This window comes from Trachypithecus francoisi, unplaced genomic scaffold (assembly GCF_009764315.1).
Source record: "Trachypithecus francoisi isolate TF-2019V2 unplaced genomic scaffold, Tfra_2.0 Lachesis_group10, whole genome shotgun sequence".
Classification (NCBI taxonomy): Eukaryota; Metazoa; Chordata; class Mammalia; order Primates; family Cercopithecidae; genus Trachypithecus; species Trachypithecus francoisi.
The window spans coordinates 26,646,612-26,667,027 of NW_022681455.1; the positions used below are offsets into that span (position 1 = coordinate 26,646,612).

General features: G+C 42.6%; 1 protein-coding gene and 5 non-coding genes across 8 annotated transcripts; all 6 read right to left on the bottom strand.

Moving 5' to 3' along the window:
- Positions 1-1,353: 1,353 nt before the first annotated feature.
- TRNAK-CUU lies at positions 1,354-1,426 on the bottom strand. Its single transcript has one exon. It is a non-coding gene; the product is annotated as a tRNA-Lys (tRNA).
- Positions 1,427-2,625: 1,199 nt separating this feature from the next.
- TRNAP-AGG lies at positions 2,626-2,697 on the bottom strand. Its single transcript has one exon. It is a non-coding gene; the product is annotated as a tRNA-Pro (tRNA).
- Positions 2,698-3,741: 1,044 nt separating this feature from the next.
- Positions 3,742-3,815, bottom strand: TRNAI-AAU. The gene has a single exon. It is a non-coding gene; the product is annotated as a tRNA-Ile (tRNA).
- Positions 3,816-4,363: 548 nt separating this feature from the next.
- TRNAA-CGC lies at positions 4,364-4,435 on the bottom strand. Its single transcript has one exon. It is a non-coding gene; the product is annotated as a tRNA-Ala (tRNA).
- A 6,317-nt stretch (positions 4,436-10,752) lies between these two features.
- HMGN4 (high mobility group nucleosomal binding domain 4) lies at positions 10,753-20,415 on the bottom strand. 3 transcript variants are annotated; one of them, XR_004439164.1, is made up of 3 exons: positions 20,401-20,415; positions 19,528-19,847; positions 10,753-12,559 (listed from the first exon to the last, which is right to left on the bottom strand). XR_004439164.1 is itself a non-coding variant. In XM_033219548.1 (2 exons), exon 2 carries the CDS (start codon positions 12,477-12,479, stop codon positions 12,207-12,209), a length of 273 nt encoding a protein of 90 aa, XP_033075439.1. In that variant the 5' UTR covers positions 12,480-12,559; positions 19,528-20,057; the 3' UTR covers positions 10,753-12,206. The 3 variants fall into 3 exon arrangements, 1 of the variants encoding a protein (XP_033075439.1); XR_004439163.1 differs by lacking the exon at positions 20,401-20,415 and adding an exon at positions 19,976-20,115; XM_033219548.1 differs by lacking the exon at positions 20,401-20,415 and having other exon boundaries at positions 19,528-20,057.
- On the bottom strand, positions 19,899-19,971 carry TRNAV-CAC. The gene has a single exon. It is a non-coding gene; the product is annotated as a tRNA-Val (tRNA).
- Position 20,416: the final 1 nt, after the last annotated feature.

Below are 20,416 nucleotides of genomic sequence, written 5' to 3' on the forward strand. Positions count from 1 at the left end.
TTACAGGCGTGCACCACCAGGCCCGGCTAATTTTTGTATTTTTAGTAGAGACGGTGTTTCACCGTGTTGGCCAGCCTGGTCTGGAACTGTTGACCTCAAGTGATCCACCGGCCTCGGCCTCCCAAAGTGCTGAGATCACAGGCGTGAGCCACCACGCCCGGTCTAGGAACTCTTTTTGATAATATTTTTTGACCGTCTTTGCTCAAATGTCACCTCCATGAGACCCAGCTCTACTACCCTAGCCAATACTGCAACATGCACCACAGCATTCCTAGCGCTTCCAATTACATTCTAACATCCTACGTAGCTGACTTTTTTTTCTTCTTACCTTTTTATTTGTTACTTTTACACTTAATACTTATTGTTTGCCTCCCTCCATAGAATGTGAGGGGCAGGAATCTTAGTTTTGTTCACTCATGGATCTCAAATACCCAAAACAATGCCTAACACCTATGGTTCTCAATAAACGTGTGTAATGAATGAATGGATAAGTACGTTTCATTTATGTATGAAACATGTATTAATCAGAAGCTCATCCTTCTGGAGTTTCCCTGAACTGGGAATGGCAGGAAAACATGTAACATCAAGTTTCTCAACCCAAAAAGCTAATACCTTACATCTATTACAGAAAGATGGTGGTGTTTTCCATAAGGCGTTGATTTCCTGTGGAATTCTAGACTGAATAGGCAGCCAACTTGCTATATGTATCATAAAATAAAAAAAGGACCTTATAAAACAATGGTTTCTAAACCATTGGAGATTCAGATCCTGTGAGTCTGAGTTAGGGCCCAGGAATCTAAAATTTTAAAAGTGCCTCAGGTGATTCACATGTACAGCCAGTCTTGGATACCTGAGCTAGAGCATTTTCTTTATATTGCCCTGAGACCTGAAGAGATGAGAACTATGTTAGTGAAGTGAAAGGAAAGTATGTGGCTAACTGGGCTTTTGAAATCAAAGGTGTATGGTATGCTTTTTTTGACTCATGGTCATGGATCCTTCTTCCTGCCTCCTAAACCTTTTTTGCTGGGATTTGTGCTTCAGAATCAGCCCAGGAACTTGTTAAATATACAAGAGCTCATGCCCTACCACCGACCTACATAACCTATGTTTAAGTATCTCTGGTTTTACAAAGCCTCTAGGCTAGAGAAAAGTGTATCCACACCAGGGAGCGCTGAGACTAAGTTCAGCTAGAATTTCAGAGAAGGCTGGAATATGTCAGTCAAGTCAGTAAGGCTAAAATGGTCACCACGATCACACAATTCCATTCTTCCAGGGTAGATGAGCTTTAGTAATGCCCTTTTTTTGGATAGTAATGAAGAAACTGAAAACTTTTGAGAATGAATTAAAACAAAGCGCCCAACGTGGGGCTCGAACCCACGACCCTGAGATTAAGAGTCTCATGCTCTACCGACTGAGCTAGCCGGGCTCCTGAGACACTAGGTCTTCTCCAACCTACTAAGAGCATACATAACTTCTTTTGTACAGTTGGGATTCTGGATTTTATGTTTATGTTGATTTTATAGGTAAGATGAAATGAAACTCAAAGGACGTAAACATTATCTGAATCATTAGCATGCATTCCACTCACTTTCTCTACATCTTCCCTCTTTTCCCCATTCTCACCAATTTGTGTTGATAGACCACAGAATATTTCCAGAACCTAAAAGTCAGTGTCATTGGATGCTTACCAGAGTGACGCCTGCACTGGCACACCCAAAACTCCAGACCCGGTTACCAATGTGGCTCCAAGCATAGTCCCAAGGACCTTAGGTCCTCGAGCCCAAACAATATCTTGGACCCTCTCCGTGGTCCAGTGAGGCGTTCCTCTCTTGTCCTCATAACCCATCAATTCTTGCCCCTCCTGCCAAGCTATGTGGATATGGCCCTCAAGAAAATGTCTGCGGCGTTCTCTCACCTTTGCTGGACTCGTATGTTTTCTCATTTGTTGCCCTTCATAATCAAGGCACACACAGAAAATGGGGCAGGGTTGCAATTATATTTTAATATAAAGAATCTGACAACCACTACTATAGGATTCAGTGATTTTTGTTATGTTGTGTTTACCACCAACCGCAAAAGTAGATTCAGCACAATAGATTAAAAAAAAAAAAAAATCTACTTAATGAGTATACCAACGGTACGCTCCAAGAGGAGAGAAAAAATGCTCCTTCTCAGAAGAAAGTAGAACCCTGATATGTATGACAGGGTAGTACTTGACGCTATAGCAACGAGGAAAGTCGAAATAACTCAAAGGTTCCTAACACGTTGACTCTTAATCTTCCCATTTAAATCCATCCTTTGATGTAATGAATCAATAATAAGCAGCATTGAATTAAGATGTGGCCATTTTATTTCTAACGTATTTCACATGAACACAATCGTGGAGTCGGAACTTCTAGAAGATCCGGAAACGTTTGCCCTTGCAAAAGTCTCTGTAGAGCGGATGGGAAACTAAAGAGAAGCCAAAAAAAAAAAAAAAAAGTCCTTAACTAGAGATCGCAACTCACTTGTTGGGTTTGAATGCATATCGATGCCACGATTACCGGCACTTCTAACTGGAAAGTTTTAACTTAGAAACTAAGGTTGGGTGAAGGCAGCCAGATTCAAAAGCAAGGAACAAAACCTGGGCTCGTCCGGGATTTGAACCCGGGACCTCTCGCACCCTAAGCGAGAATCATACCCCTAGACCAACGAGCCGCCTGAACGTAATCCATTTTAAATGTATTTAATATTTACTAAATTTTTAAAAAATACGTGTAGCTATATGCAACTATGATTTATAATACCTTTAATTAACTTTATTTAAAAAATTATCAGGTCAACGAGACTCTCAGAATTGTCCCTCAATCCAATCCTAAGGACTGTTATCTCAAAGGGGTCTTGACCCATCCTTTCTAAAAGAAACAACTGTGGCGTTTGTTTCAAACGCAGAAATCTGGGTTCCCTCTCAAATCTTAGTCAAAGTATCTGGAGGCGAGGCCCAATAAGTTTCGTTTTTGACAAGCGCTGGAGCTCACCCACAGGTATGGGGCTAACAAAGCCCACGTGGAGCTCGGAACTTGAGATCAGCATTTTCCATAGAAAATAGTAAAACACGTGAAAATTCACTCGACAGGATATACAGCTGTGAGGTCGTAAATAAACAGAGTACATTCGTTGTACAAGGAACGGGGAATGTTAAATACATCAAGAAGTGGACTGAACTGTTATTCCTGGAGTTGGCCAACCTGGACCAAAGGGTCCAGGTTGCTGATGTGGAAAAGGTAGATTTTTGGAAAGGGGCTTAGTCCTTTCTTGGGAAATCAAAGTAACAAGAAAATGTTTCTCTCGGAATGAAATTTCTGTCTTGATGTGTGAATGTTGAGCTTTCCTTAACTGGGCAATCAGAGATAATGAACACTGCCTTCTCACACTTGCCCCGCATTTCAGTATCTGAAGATTTATCTGTTTTCAGACTATTTCAAGGACAGTGTTGGAGCACTAAACAAATTGGTGCCATTGTTTTGCCCTATATTGAATTTAAATCTCCTAAAATATCCTGCTGCTTTTCTGCTTCTCATGAGCAAACATTTTGAGCACCATGAGTTAAGAAAACAGGGCCTCTGAACTTACTACAAATGTTTGGACTTCTGGCAAAGTGTTAGTTGTAGAGGTTAGCACAGTCTTTCCTGTAGTAACAGTCTTCAAACAATTGGTTTTTCCTTATCTTTGTGTAAGTTCCATGACGGAAGAAAAGAACTCTGGCCCGTACGGGGATCGAACCCGCGACCTTGGCGTTATTAGCACCACGCTCTAACCAACTGAGCTAACCGGCCACCTACGTCTAAGGGACTTTAAAAACTGTATTAAGAATTTCATCAGTGTTTCGGAATGTTTTCGTTTTCGTTATTCCCCTACGGGAGAACGGTGCACTAGAGCAATCAAATTCACCCGTGCTGAGCTAGCTGAGATTCATCCTTCTCCCGATATTTGTCCTATTTTTATCATCCTATGACGCACAGGACTAACAATAGCCCGTCCTCCCTCCCCTTTCCGTGTTCTCAAGCCAAGATTATTTTTGCCCTAAAGGCAAACCATATACCACAAATAGGGCTCATTAATGGTTTCCGGGCAACTTTCCAGGTTGCTCCTCTTTTGTCATCTCTCCATTGGGCAGGTTTTCCTGTGTTCTCAATTCGATTTGTTTCACATAGTTCAAAATAGCTCAAAGCAACCTTGTTCCCCCGTACTCCATATACAATTCTACATATAGTGGCTAAAAGAACGCCATAAAAAGTTAAAGAAGTGGAGGATACAAAATATAATTATTTAACATTTTGAAATACAGTTTCTAATAGTATTGGGCAGATAGGATAAAAGGACTTGGAGATGCCGGGGATCGAACCCGGGGCCTCATACATGCGAAGCATGCGCTCTACCACTGAGCTACATCCCCAAACCTACGGAAGTCTTGTTTGTAGCTCTCCCTAGTTGTTTGTAAGAGATTTCTGTTACCTCCCCCCGCGCCTTCGTCTTCCCATATCTGCCCCCTTCCCCATCTCGGTCCCCAAATTCTAAGGTTTGCTGACTGCTGAAGTTAAATTCTCTTTTATTTGTCAAACAAAATCCTGAAATGGTTAATGGGGTAGCATCCATCAGTTTTCAAAGTGTGTAAAACCTTCCAGGCATCAGACACACTAGTCAAATACTTAACCTACTGACCCAGGGATAGAACTATTGATAACTACCTGGAAATCTGAGAAGAAAAAGGAGAGTGAGGACGTTTCTTTACAAACTTCTTTAATTTCTTTTTCCTTTTTTCAAAGAAACTGAACACTGAAAACCAAGGCAGGTGAAACCAAGCACTGCTAAATCAAACAGTTTTCTCTATTCTTCGTCTCACATCAGCTTCCCTAAGTATGTCGCCGAAAAGGTGATTCAATTACTCCCCTTTACGTGCACCAGCGTCAGATCAGGTTACTTTTGAAAATGTTTTGTTTGGGCCCAAGTTTGGAGAGAGGATTTGAAATATTTATCTGGGAAGCCTAGGAACTGAAGGCGAGCATTCTGTTAGTCCTTGACTGGACTGAATTACACGAATACATATATATGCGTGTAGAAAGATAGGTAGATAGGTAGGTAGATAGATAGATAGATAGATAGATAGATAGATAGATAGAATTTTGGGGGGATGTTAGCATTAATTTGTAATATAGTTAGACCTCGGTCTTAAAACGGACCCTCGTTGTGGCTGAGTTTCTTCATTTTTAACCCAATATGTACAGTATTCTTTCCTTATCAGTCCAAGACACCCAGTGAATGCCTGAAACCTCGGATAGTACCATAGTATACTATGTTTTTTCGATCTGATAACCAGGATGAGTACTAAGTGACTAACGTGTGGGGAGCGCATACCCCGTGGATACTCTGGACAAAGGGATGATCCTCGGGCGGGTGGGAGATTTCATGACGCTACTGAGAAAGGTGAGTTATTTGAAACTTACGCATTTTTTATTTCTGGAAGTTTCATTTAATATTTTGGACCACGGTTGAAGAGGGTAACTGAGACAGCGGAAGGGAAACTACGGACAAGGCGAGAGAGGTTACTGCAGTTGGAGGGAGGAAGGTAAGATCAAGTCACAGGCTGATATCCCCGAAAAAATGAAGGACTCTTGAGCTGACCATAGATCTCATAACCTAGGAGCTGTTTAGTAAATAGATGGGCCTTTTGGAAAGGGAACCTCAGCGCACAAAGTTTTTCATCTGGAATAGGAATAAAGTTGCAATAACAATGGTTACAAGTTGTTAAAAGTTAAACTCTTTCTTGAAAAGCAACAAAAATGCAAAGGCTCCCTGTTTTCTCCATTAGTGTGCTCCTTTCTGATCCCCTGTTTTGCCCTGGGGCTGCCTAGGTAAACAGACGTGGTTTGTCACCCAGAACTTGGGCCTAGTGGCAGTAGCTTTCATTTTTTTGGTAGTAACCTACAATTTGAAGTTTAGTGTACATCGTCAGTCATACATAAGTAACAGAAACAAAAGTTGCATGAACTGTTCCTTACTCTTACCATAGACACTGTGTTCTGATTATTTCTGATTCTAGTCTATTCTAACTGAAATTTAACATATCTTTCACTTGCCAATACAATTGAAAGAGAAGTAACTGTGACTCTGTCACCAAGAAAAATCACATATTTCTGTATACAATATAATACAGTTGTTACAAATACCCAAGACAACTGTTTCAAAATTACAGCAGTCATAAGACGGGTCTTGAAGTTTAATATTTAATGCCTTAATGAGAAACACACATTACTCTGAAATTATTTTAATCGTTTGATAACTGTTTTGTAGTATAATTGGCTTTCTTTGAAGTCCTGTGTATTTTTTTAATTTTTCAAAAATACAATTTTTGAAAAGGGCTCCATGGGCTTCCTGCTGGGGCCAGAGGGCTCCCTGGGAGCTAAAAGATGAATCCCCGCAGAAATTCGCCATCTTTGAGGAGACCACTGTCGGGTGCCTGCCATCCCCTTCCGCCGCAACTCCACTAATGAGGACTAGGGGTTAGCGCTGGCTCCTGAGGCCGGAACAAGGTCTTTAAAGGTCTAAGGTGAAATTCCGGGTGGGAGCTCAGTCAAGCCTCCCCTACCCAACTGGGAATCAGTGAGCCAACCAGAGCCGGCCCCGCCAGGCGACACCGAGAGTCGCTGACCTCCCAGGCCTCGAGGGTGTCGGAAGTGCGTCCCAGAGCAGAGCCGGCCAGAGGGGCGGGGCGTCGCGGCGCTTGGGCCGCGCTCTTGGGTACACCAAGTAGGGCTCCTCAGGCCATGTTGATGACTCAGGCTGGAAGCCATTGGCGAGTTTTGAGAGAAGCGGGAGGTATTTTTTCTTCTCTTTTCTTTTCTTTTTTTTTGAAACGGAGTCTCTATCTCCCAGGCCGGATGGAGTTCAGGGGTGCGATCACGGCTCACTGCAACCGAGGAGGTACATTTTACCAGGATCTCTGTCAGAGGCATTCGAACCAGAGCGACTCCATTTTGAGTGAGGGCTAGGAAAACGAGGCTGGAACTTTCGCTGGGCTGCATTCCCAGAAAGTCAGGCATTCCTAGCCTCTAGATGTTTATGGTTAAGGAAACAAATTAATAATGTTTAGTAAACAGACCCAGACTTGGGAGTTTCCAGATGTCCCCACATCTGGAGAACAAAGGTATTCGAAATTTTGCTTTAAATATAATATTATCGGTTCTCACAAAATATAATAAGAAAATTAATCCTTTATCACAAACCCTTGTAGCAGAGCACATCTCCCCATATATGTAAGTATTGTACCTAGGGTGGACGCGTTCCTCAGTGTTTCAGGAACACCCTACTCTGTCTATGGAGTAGCTGTACTTTCACTACTTAACTTTTTTATTAAACTTGCTCTTACGGCCGGGCGCGGTGGCTCAAGCCTGTAATCCCAGCACTTTGGGAGGCCGAGACGGGCGGATCACGAGGTCAGGAGATCGAGACCATCCTGGCTAACAGGGTGAAACCCCGTCTCTACTAAAAATACAAAAAACTAGCCGGGCGAGGTGGCAGGCGCCTGTAGTCCCAGCTACTCCGGAGGCTGAGGCAGGAGAATGGCGTAAAACCCGGGAGGCGGAGCTTGCAGTGAGCTGAGATCCGGCCACTGCACTCCAGCCCGGGCGAAAGAGCAAGACTCCGTCTCAAAAAAAAAATAAAATAAAATAAACTTGCTCTTACTTTGCACTGCGCACTCACCCTGAATTCTTTCTTTCGTGAAAGCCAAGAACCCTCCCTTGGGGTCTGGATCGGGGCCCCTTTCCTGTAACACAACTACTACTGAGAAAAGAAGGTAGTGGTGCAAGGACGGATACAGAAAAATAAGTTTCCCTTCCTCTTCTTTCCAACTCTTCCATGCTCAGTGCCTCAGATGTGAGGGTGAGAAATTTGGTTATTAAAAGCTCTAGGCCGGACGTGGTGGCTCACGCCTGTAATCCCAGCACTTTGGGAGGCCAAGGCGGGCGGATCACGAGGTCAGGAATTCGAGACCAGCCTGGCAAACACGGTGAAACCCTGTCTCTACTAAAACCAACACAAAAAATTAGCCGGGCACGGTGGCAGGCGCCTGTAATTCCAGCTACGCGGGAGGCTGAGGCAAGAGAATCCCTTGAACCCGGGAGGCGGAGGTTGCAGTGAGCTGAGATCGCGCCATTGCACTCCAGCTTGGGCGACAAGAGTGAAACTCCGTCTCAAAAAAACAAAACAAAACAAAACAAAACAAACAAAATACTCTAGATCACTCAGGCTGATATATGTCTAAATTTATGTTTGTCTAAATGTAAAGTTAAATGAGAACAATGCTACTCAGCTCATAGGGTTTTTGAAATAAAATTATTCATATAAATCACTGGGCAGTTGGGCAAACAACACTTAATCTCTTTTATTATAGTCAGAAACCTGATATAATTTGGTTATTCATCTTAATTATTTTTTGATCCAACAATAATTTATTGAACATCTGTGCACCTAAGATGACAGCAAGAGGGGGAAAAAGAATAAAAGTAAACATCTATGCACCATATTCTCTTAACATCTTTGTAAACGTTATTATTCTTACTGGAAGCCTTTTTCCCACTCCTTGCTTGACCAGCTCCTTTCTGTTTTCATTTTATTGGTCATGTGTCAACATACTACAGGAAGTCCTCCCTAAGGCCTCTTCATTCCCTGGCGTCGGGGTTTGGGTCTCTTGCTGTGTTATAACAGAGAGCACATTACTGTATGGTGACCTGTCTCTCTATCTCATTCAACGTTTTGTTTTGTTTTGTTTTGTTTTTTTGAGATGGAGTTTCACTCTGTGGCCCAGGCTGGAGTGCAGTGGCGCCATCTCGGCTCACTGCAACCTCCGCCTCCCCGGTTCAAGCAATTCTGCTGCCTCAGCCTCCTGAGTAGCTGGGACTACAGGGATGCGCCACCATGCCTGGCTAATATTTTGGTATTTGTAGTAGGAGACAGGGTTTCACTATGTTGGTCAGACTGGTTTCGAACTCTTGACCTCAAATGATCTGCCTGCCTTGGCCTCCCAAAGTGCTGAGATTACAGGTGTGAGCCACTGCACCCGGCTCTCATTCAACTTTGAGCTGAGAACAGGGAATATTTCTTTTATCCTTGCATAGATATGGTGCAATATGGTGCATGGATCCTAATCTGTTGTCAGGCATAAAGTGCAGATAAGTGTTTGTTGTTTAACAAATAAAATGGAGTGGGAATAGTTGAGCAGATGAAGGATGGTAATACAGCATGACAAAGTAGAAATGCCAGCAATTCACTATTACAAAGGAAAAAAATGCTATTACGTAATTCCAATTTTACTATATATGCTACTTATTGGTTTTAGTAAGGCTCCATATGGAGTGTCCTGGGCCTCCGTTTTGTGGAGTAATCGAATCATCTTTTTTCCTCCCGTTTTGCAGTGGCGATGTAAGATTCTTGGAAATATTAATTTTTTTTCAAATCTCCAAGAGCTTTATGCATATTAGTAAATTGCAATATTAGTCATTTACATAAAGTATCTCTAATTCTTTTCAAAACCTTGCAAAATAGATATTAGTTCTTGCTTTGCTACTGAGGAAACTGTGGCTTAGAAAGGCTAAGCAATCATCCAAACTTGGCATTATTTACTGCCAACTCTCTCAGACCTCTTCACGGTTCCATAACAGGTACAAATCATCAACATGTTTTGCCTAGATTGCTGTGACAGCTTACCGTCTATTGCTCACGCAGCAGCCATACACACACACGCATATATGAAACACCTTAGACTGTGCCATTTCTTTGCTCAAAACTCTAATGGCACCGGGCATGGCGGCTCATGCCTGTAATCCCAGCACTTTGGGAGGCCGAGGCGGGCTGATTACTTGAGGCCAGGAGGTCGAGACCAGCCTGACCAATATGGCAAAAACCCGTCTCTTCTAAAAATACAAAATAAAAATAATAATAATAAAAAAATTAGCCAGGCCTGGTGGTAGGTGCCTGTAATACCAGCTACTCGGGAGGCTGAGGCAGGAGGATCGGGGGCGGAGGTTGCAGTGAGCAGAGATCGCGTCACTGCACTCCAGCCTGGGTGACAGAGTGAGACTCCATTTCAAAAAAAAAAAAAAGAAAAGAAAGGAGAGACACGGCTGGGTGTGGTGGCACACGTCTGTAATCTCAGCACTTTGGGAGGCTGAGGCGGGTGGATCACCTGAGGTCAGGAGTTCGAAACCAGCATGGCCAACATGGTGAAACTCCGTCTCTACTAACTAAAAATACAAACATTAGTCGGGTGTGGTGGTGCACGCCTGCAGTCCCACGTATTTGGAAGGTGAGGCAGAAGAATCGCTTGAACCCGGGAGGCAGAGGTTGCGGCCAGTGGAGATTGCATCACTGCACTCCAGCCTGGGAGACAGAGTGAGACTCTGGTTGGAAGAAAAAAAAAAAAAAAGCAGACACCAACACCTAGACTACACTGAGCATTAGAAAAAGAAATTACAGGTGTAAGGACTAAAAAGAAACAAAATTGTTTATATACACAGAATATATGGTTGTCTATGTAAAAAACAAAAAACCCACAAGAATATGCAGATACAAGAATGAAAGGTAGCAAGGTTGCTGGATACAAAAATTGAAATCAACATTAGCTAAAACCAGAAAATGTAAGAACTAAAAATATGCCATAGAAAGTAGTGTTAAAAAGCATAAAGTTTCTAGGAAATATTAACAAGAAGACCTTTATGGAGAAAATTATAAACTTTATTGAAAGATATTTCAAAGGCCTAAGTAAATGGAGAGCTGAACCATATTCATGTATTGGAAGACAACATTGTAAAGATGACATGGCTTACCAGATTAATCTATAAATTCAATACAAATCCAATCAAAATTTCAATGTTCTTGGGTTTGTTTGATTTACAAATTGTTGATCTAATTCTACAAGTAACATGGAGGAACAGTTGGCTAAGAATAGCCAAGACACTCCAAGGAAGAAAAATTTTGTGGTGATATTGGAGACAGAGGTGAAATTGGCTAAAATTATGACAAAATGTGGAGGCATCTTGGTTTTTATCAGACCTTTTCCTAAAGTTGCAATAATCAGGACTGTATTGTACTGCTATAAGATTAGACAAATTGATGTCAGTCAGAATAGAAACCATCAAAAGACCCACACACGTACACAAAAATTTAATTTATGAAAGAGGCAGTGTTACAAATCACTGGGGAAAAGATGAACTTTTCAGTAAATAGTGCAGAGACAACCACTTTGAAATATGAAAAATGTTAAATTGAATTTCTAACTCATAATTTTCACAAAAATCAGTTCAGGACAGACTAAAGACAAATGTGAAAGGCAAAAGTATAAAATTTCTACAAGGCAGTAAAGAATATATTTATGACTTTGGGTTGGAAAAGAACTCCCCCCAAACCAACTTGTGTTCAGCTTTATATGATACTTTTTAAAAACATTTACTTTCAGCAGGAAATAGGCAACAATCTATAACATTTTACAATTTCCAAACTCCTTCCTCTAAAAGTCACTGTAAAAGTTAACAACATAGGTTGCTGCTGTTTTGAACAAGACTGATTTTCAGAAAGGGTGGACACTTCCCATGAGGCCTGTATGAGCTTTTCACAGGCCCACTTTGACATGAAGGGAATAAAGTAAAACCAGCAGGATGGATCCACAAACTGAAAACAGGAATCTTGGCTCTTTTGAGTGACACCATCTCAATGTCATCAACAGAAAGCCTGAGTTTTGTTACCTAACACAGTTGATTTTAGGGTTGCCAAGGCCACATCAAGACTCTTGGTTTAAGGAAGTCAAGTCTATGCTGATGGCATCAGGGAAAGAGGAGACACGAAGTTTTGGTTCCCCACACTGTAAGGCTTCTCTGCCAAAGTGGCTGACATGTGAATGTCAGAGACTCTCTTCTGGGAATCAAGGGAATCAAGAACTATCTTCAAACAGGACAGAAAATCCTATTTTCCCCTATTTCAATTCAGTTTCTGAGATACACCCTATTAGTGGTATTTGCCCTTTCCACAAAAGACAACAAGGAAGTGTCCTGTGTGCTAACAACATAACTTAAAAAAGAGAGCCAAAATTCTACGGTTTTATAAAACTTGATTTAAAAAAATAGTATTTCAAACAGTAGAATCACTATAAGACAGAGCTATCAAAAATGTACATTTCACTTGGCATCCCCAGTGCCTTCTGCTTTCTGGGACTGCAGTGTAGAGGCATCTCGGTTTTTTGCAGGGTTGTTCCCATCTTTGCCAGCATCTGCTTTCCCCTTTCTCCCTTTGGGAAGCTTCTCTCCCTTCTTTGCAGAGGCTTTTTTAGGCCTGGGCTCTGGTTTTGGAGGAGCTGGTTTAGCAGATAACCGTGCTGATCTCCTCTGTGGCTCATCCTTCACCTTTGCTTTATCACCTTTAGCATCTCCTTTTGCCTTTCTCTTCGGCATGGTGGCAGCAGTGTTGGCAGGCAGCTTGAGCAGTCCTGGTGGGTGTTTCTGTCCTCCTCACACTGCTCCTGGAAAGATGTCTTTAACAAGACACAAAAAGTGTAAACCATAAAGGGAAAGACTGACCAATGTAAATATTAAAAATCAAATTTGACTATATTGTTAATAATTTGTGTATATCAAAAAAGATAGCATAGTAAAAGTAAAACAATAAGTTACCAGCTCGGCAAAGATATGTGTAACACATATAATGGACAAAATGTTAGAATCCTGAATACATAAAGCATTCCTACAGATCCATGAGAAAAAGACAAAATGAAAATTTTAAAACTATGGCAAAAAATGTTAACAGATACTTCTTGGAAGCATGAGTGAGGAATAAGCACCTAAAAATAGATAAGAAGTACATATGAAAAGCATAGGATGTAACATTTCATATCTATCAAACTGAGGAAAACCAAGTTATCTGACAATATCAAGGACTCAACTGATAGGGAGCAATCAAAACCCTTATGTACTGCTGTGTGTGTGTGCAAATTAGTGTATTTGCTTCAGGAAACAGTGGTTATTTGTAAAGCACTCTGGAAACAGTGGTATTATGCAAAGCAATTTTACGTCTAGGTGTTTACTTAGAGGGATTCTTGGAGGTGTGGACAGGAGATCTCCACAAGAATGTTTCCAGCAACACTGTAATTTCAAAAACCTGTAAATCACCCAAATGTCCTTCAATAGTAGAAGGGATATATATATTTTGGTAGTATCTATAAAAGGGAATTCTATTCAGCAGCAGAAACAAATACATTACAGCTAGGTTCAAAAACGAGGATCAATCTCAAGACTATAATGACAAACAAAAATAGGAAGTTGCAGAAGAATATGTACACTATAGATCCATTTACACATGTAAAACTATGACATGTTGAGGCCACAAACATATAGCAAAACTTAAAAAAAAAAAAGGGATAAATAAAAATTGGCCAGTGGTTATCTCTTGGGAGTTGGGAAAGGGATGTGGTTGGAGAAGGCATGTAGGTTAGTCCAGAGATGGGGGATGTTGCGTTCTCTTCTTTAAGCTGTAGGGGAAGCACATGGGTGGAGTATTATCTATGTCTTACACAGAAAAATTGTATGTGCCTGCTCAAGAATTAATAAAAATACTAAAAAATGTGGGTAGCCCAGAGCACAGATTGATAGCCACACAGGTAGGAAATAGAAAAGAGTTTGAGTTTGGGTAATTAGGACTTAGGCCTAGGGCTGGCATTCACAGGCACTGTGTGACTTTTTTAAAGCTTTTGTCTATCATACCTTCTGCCCCACCCTTGAAAACATTTTCTGGGAAATTCTGTAACCTTGTGAGTGGCCCCATTCTACAATGTTATTATTAGTTTTTTAATCTTGTCTCCAAATTGCTCCAGTTTTGATTTTGTTTGTTTTGTTTTGTTTTTTTAGACGGAGTCTCAGAGTCTCCCTCTGTCACCCAGGCTGGAGTGCAGTGGTGCGATCTCATCTCACTGCAACCTCTGTCTCCCTAGTTGAAGCAATTCTCCTGCCTCAGCCTCCCGGGTAGCTGGGATTACAGGTGCCCACCATCACACCCAGCTAATTTTTGTATTTTTATTAGAGATGGGGTTTCACCATGTTGGCCAGGCTGGTCTCAAACTCCTGACCTCAGGTGATCCACCTGAGAATCGCTTGAAACCGGGAGGCGGAGGATGCAGTGAGCCGAGATCGTGCCACTGCACTCCAGCCTGGGGGACAGAGCGAGTCTATCTCAAAAAAAAATAAAATAAAAAAGTAATGGTGCCACTGAGACATACAGTTCTACTGATCTAACTACACCTGACCTGCTCTCTTCTGAAGAAATCCTTGCCATTACATAAATTTATTGCTAATTTTTGTCCTTTTCCCTTTCTTTCAAATGCAACATTAAGGAATCATTTTAACAATTTTTAGGAAACAAAAGAAGCTACTCTTACAATGAAGGAACCAGTGAAAATCACTTGGTCTAATAGTAGGGTGACTTGATTTATACCTGTTGCCCTAGTATAATTATTCATAATGTTCCCTTTTACTTTGAAAAGTGACCCAACTTGGGCAATGAATAATAAATAAGGTTATCCCAAATATTCTGCATATATTTTTAGAGACCTTTATGTTACCAGAGAATGAGAGTGTTTAACCAAAGAGTGAGCTTTTGGCCTAGCACACATTTCCCTAAGAATGGATACCGCATACCATTCTCCTTCCATCTCACTACAAAATTGTTTCTCAGCCCATTTCCTGGTGTGGGAATGCTCACACAACCTCTTTTCCTGGGTTCAGTTTTCTTCAAGTTAGATCCATTGCAGTCCATCCCAAGTAGGGGGGCCATTATCTCCACATGTCAAAGGCCAAAATACAGCAGGTGACAAAATAAAATCAGGAAAAATAGGCCACTGCCTAGATGCTGTATCTGAGTATATAAATAACGATTTAATTCTTGAAACTCACCTTTAGGAAGCTGATTAGGAGACCAGGTCACCGACTCTCTACAGAACTTACAAATGTAGGAGACAGATACACATATAATGAAAAGGGGCCAGAGAGATGGGTAAAAGCTCTTACCATTTCCATAAAGGACAAGGAGGTTCGAAAAGGAAGGAGCTCTCACCACACAGTGGTTTTAACTTAGAAGAAATTATCTGAGGTGGCACGGAAGGGATTTTTAGGTAAATGAAACTCTTTTGTATGCTACTGTAATGGCATATATTATATAATGGTAGATGTTATGAATTTGACAAAACCCACAGAACTTCATACAGTGAGTGAACCCTGATGTAAACTATATATTTTAGTTAATAATAAGCTGTCAATATTAGTTAATCATTTGTAACAAATGTACAACACCAGTGCAAGTTGTTAATAACTTAGGAGAAACTGAGGTGGGGGAAAGGAAGTATGTGGGAACGCTCTGTTCAATTTTCTGTAAACCAAAAATTGCTCTAAAAAAAGGAAGTCTATTAATGTAAAAACAATACACATTTTAAGAGTTCAAAAAAATAATGTTAATGATAAAATATAAAAGTCATTACAAATACTCCTTCATGCATGTGGAAGAAAAGAACATTAACTGGCAGATAAATCTTACTAGTAACTGTGTAACTTTTGGAAACAGAGAGAAATGACTTTCAGTGGTATCATCAGGGCAAGAAATTATCAAGACAGATACTGAAGTTATTTTTCCAAGACATGGCAACAATTTAAAAGTTTTAGAAATATAACAATTCCCCTTTGTTAAAATAACTCTTCCAATAACATTATATTAACAAACAACAGAGCAAGTTAGTGAAAGTTTTGAATCACTCCTCTTCATTGCACAGAACTGGACTGAAATTCTCATGAATGTTCTCAATTTAACTCCTCATTTATTTTTTATTTTTTATTTTTTGAGGCGGAGTCTTGCTCTGTCGCCCGGACTGGAGTGCAGTGGCCGGATCTCAGCTCACTGCAAGCTCCGCCTCCCGGGTTTACGCCATTCTCCTACCTCAGCCTCCGAGTAGCTGGGACTACAGGCGCCCGCCACCTCGCCCGGCTAGTTTTTTTTTTTTTTGTATTTTTAGTAGAGACGGGGTTTCACCGTGTTAGCCAGGATGGTCTCGATCTCCTGACCTCGTGATCCGCCCGTCTTGGCCTCCCAAAGTGCTGGGATTACAGGCTTGAGCCACCGCGCCCGGCCACTCCTCATTTAAAGAGATTGCTGTAGGAGAGAAGGAACATCTGCTTCATCCTTCTTCCAATCCTTTTGTTAGCATGAAGACTTGCATTTTTATCCTCAGAAAAAGATCGTGATGTTTAAATTAACTGGCAGAAATAGCTTAAAAAAAAAAACCTAATAGTGAAATAAAAAGCAAAATAGGGTCTTATGGGTGGGCCCTAATTCAAATGACTGGTGTACTTCTAGGAAGAGGAGATTAGGATACAGACAACATAGAGGAACACATTTAAGGACGTAGTGGGAGGCGGCCATCTGCAAGCCAAGGAGAGGCCTCAGAAGAAACCAAACCTGCCGACATCTTGATCTTGGACTTCTACCCTCCAGAAGTCAAAGAAAATTAATTTTTGTTGTTTAAGCCACCCAACCTGTGGTACCTTGTTTTGGCAGCCCTAGCGGACTAACATAAGAGGGAACAGTGTAAGAATTTAGTGACTTGGGTAGAGCGTGGTGGCTCACGCCTGTAATCCCAGAACTTTGGGAGGCCAAGGTGGGCAGATCACGAGGTCAGGAGTTCAAGACCAGCCTGGCCAACATGGTGAAACCCTGGCTCTACTAAAAAATACAAAAATTAGCCAGGGGTGGTGGTACGTGCCTGTAATCCCAGCTACTCAGGATGCTGAGGCAGGAGAATTGCTTGAACCTGGGAGGCGGAGGTTGCAGTGAGCCGAGATTGCGCCATTGCACTCCAGCCTGGGCAATAGAGTGAGACTCTATTTAAAAAAAAAAAGAAAAGAAAAGAATTTAGTGACTAGGGAAGCATCTTGGATTAGATTAATTTGGGGGTCTCACCCAGCTCTCAAAATATATTTTTCCATGTTTTTTCTCTTTCATAGCAAGCAAATCCATGGACCAAAATGCCACCTCATTCAATACTCATTTTCACCTCATCCCTAGCAAACACAAGGCATATTTAGCAGCATCTTTTTGCTCTTTCAATGGATACAGAACTGCGTTTCTGGGAGGTAGTTCTAACTTGGGTTTTAGCCTCAATCCCACCCCAAAATCAGAAGGCTCCCCTCTTCTTCCCTGCCTCTTAAGGAAAGATCGTTTTGGGGGGTTGGAAGGAAGACCTGGAAGAAAGTTATGAACACCAAGCTTAGGAAAGAGAGAATAAAGGATGTAATTAAAATACAATAAAAAATCACAGGCAATGCTGGGAGCAGTGGCTCACGCCTGTAATCCCAGCACTTTGGGAGGTGGAGGCAGGTGGATCACTTGAGGTCAGGAGTTCAAGACCAGCATGGCCAACATGGTGAAACCCATCTCTACTAAAAATACAAAAATTAGCTGGGTGTGGTGGCACATGCCTATAGTCCCAGCTACTTGGGAGGTTGAGGCAGGAGAATCACTTGAGCCCGGGAGGCGGAGGTTGCAGTGAGCCAAGATTGCGCCACTGCACTCCAGCCTGGGTGACAGAGCGAGACTCTGTCTCAATAAAAAATAAAAAGATTCACAGGCAAGATGCTGTGTGCTACAGAAGCAAGAGGTCACATGGTGTCAGTCACTCTCCAGGGCCTGTTTGTTCTTCATCTTCCAAAGTATTAGAGACGCAGCATGAGTTTCCATGGGGGTTAAGTGAGAGAGACTGGGAGATGCAGGGGTAGAAAGGAAAGATGAGAAAAGGCAGGGTGTCTAAAATGGTAGGTTTGCTGTTGCAGCTTGCCAGAATGCATCTGGTTTAAAGAGAAGGAGTGAGCCATAAGCTCCTAGACAGTCACCCATCTGTAAAGGTTGGTTAGAGGCACACTCAGCTTCCAGGCTAAAGTATTCCTGCTAACTGGCATCAGAGAAAGATGAAGAGGATAAATCCTTGTCATCTCCCAGGACCCTGGAACCTCTGCCCCCTTTCAGGGCACCACAATAACTTGCTTATATTTCTGGGTAGTACAGAGGGGATTTTAAATGAAAATGTATTAGACAGATTGCTGTTGAGCACATGCCCAAGTTTATTGTCTTGCTAACCAAGATATTATGTTGCTAACCAAGATGTTGTCTTGTTAAGGGAAACAGCAAGATGACAAAAGAATGGACCTTTCAAGTCAACATCTATCCAAGCAGCCTGTTTAAGAAAATGGTAAAAAGAAAACAGCTCATTAAACATTGTCCTTTTCTTTTTTCTTTTCTTTATTTCTTTTTTTTTTTTTTTAATTTTGCAGACCCACCAAAGAATGCAGCCCTTCTTTTGTCGTGGTCATAAAAATATCACATTCGGTCGGGCGCGGTGGCTCACGCCTGTTATCTCACTTTGGGAGGCCGAAGCAGGCGGATCACTTGAAGTCAGGAGTCTGAGACCAGCCTGGCCAATATGGTGAAACCCCGTCTCTAACTAAAATACAAAGATTATCCGGACGTGGTATTGCATGCCTATAGTCCCAGCTGCTCGGGAGTCAGAGGCACAAAAATCGCTTGAACTCGGGAGGTAGAGGGAGGTGCAGGTTGCAGTGAGAGAGATCGCACCATTACTCTCCAGCCTGGGAGACACAGTGAGACTCTGTCTCAAAAACAAACAAAAACAAACACATCACATTCTTATCAGTCATTTGAGGGAACCTGGAGCAATGTGATCTGAGAGGCTAGGCTTGGCTAATCCCTAGAAAAAGTAGTAATACATCCAAGAAAGAAATCTCTCTGAGGGTACATCCGAGGCTGCCAGGTGGCACAACAAAACTTTCTCATAAAAGCGTTTGATTAATCCAATTAACTTGTAAACAAGCCATGTGGCAAGCAGGGGTAAGAGGCCAAACACCATGCAACAAGTCCTGATTCTAAACAAGTGCTGGTCCATTTCTTAAGCCTGGGATCCATTTTTTCTTTGTGATGGGATAGCGAAAGGTCAAAGTGGAGGAAGACTCAGCCCTTGGGTGTCTCCTCAACGAGGGTTTCTCGAAGGTAAATTGGGGAGGAAAGGAGAGCCCACGGCAGGTCAGTCGAACCTGCCAGTCACCACCTCTTCAAGGCCACAGACCTGCGGGAGCAATCCTTTCAAATCCCCTTCTTTCCTTCTTTTATTGGCCCTAGAGCGCCGATTAGGGCTTCTCATCCCTGTCGGGCCTGCGGCTCTCTGTGACCCCACCTCTGGATTCAGCTTTTCCCAGGGATTCACACTCGGAGCTCAGGAGAGATGCTGCGATTACTCTGGAGACGGGAAGACAGGCGGGGCTGACGGGGCCCAAGGCCCTTAATCATGACCGGGGCCAGCTGGCAGGAGGGTCCTAAGTATATGGAGGGCGGCGAGACCCCCCACCCCGCCCCTCATTTTCCCGGGTAGTGTACTAAAGTCTGTGAGGCACTTACCCGAGTCTCGTGGCCGTCCGAGGGGAGCGGGAATCCCAGCTGAGGCTCTTAACGCGCCGGAGCCCTAGGCGTGGGCAGGGCCAGCACCAGCCCCAAGATAGAAAAGACGAGGGGAGCGCAGCACTGCCAGGAACAGGAAGGCGAGGGAAGGTGAGGATGCGCTTCCGGGGCTGCAGGCTGGGAGCCGCCCCGAATTCAAGCCGGAGAGAGCCGGTTCTCCCCCTGGCGATACGTGTGTGAGCCTCTGAGGCCCGCCCTAAGCACCGCTCTCCCGACCTTGTAAGACAGGAAGACAGGAAATTTATGATGGCCTGAAAAATCTTTAAAAGATACACAATGTAAGAATTTCGTAGTAGGAAGAGAGAAAACCGTGTTTCCGCCCGGTTTCGAACCGGGGACCTTTCGCGTGTGAAGCGAACGTGATAACCACTACACTACGGAAACCTACCGAAAAGCGCCCTCTTAGAGCAAGCAGTTCTATCTGCGTAGTAAATACACTTGGTGTTACTTCGTTCCAAGTGCGAGTTTTGCTGATGTGCGCATGCGTCTCTGTACCGAACTCTCAAACCAGAAAAACCAATGAACAGTTCAGACCTAGCCTCTCCAGTGTTAAAACTGAAGCCACATACAGTCATTTCAAATGACTGAATAGGGAAGAACACGATAGAGACTTTAATATCTCTGAACGGTCCTTCGTTCTTCGGCCAAAATGGTCAGGCGAGGCTGGGCACGATTTGGGTAGGGCGAGCGTTTCTCTGACGTAGTTGGCGTTACCACGTGTTCGGTGGCAGAATTTGCTCCCCAGAGAAATGATAACCCCATCTGTTGTCGAAAGCGGCCCCTCTCGCTTCTGAGACTTCCAGGCAAATTTACCTTGCACGAATTTCAT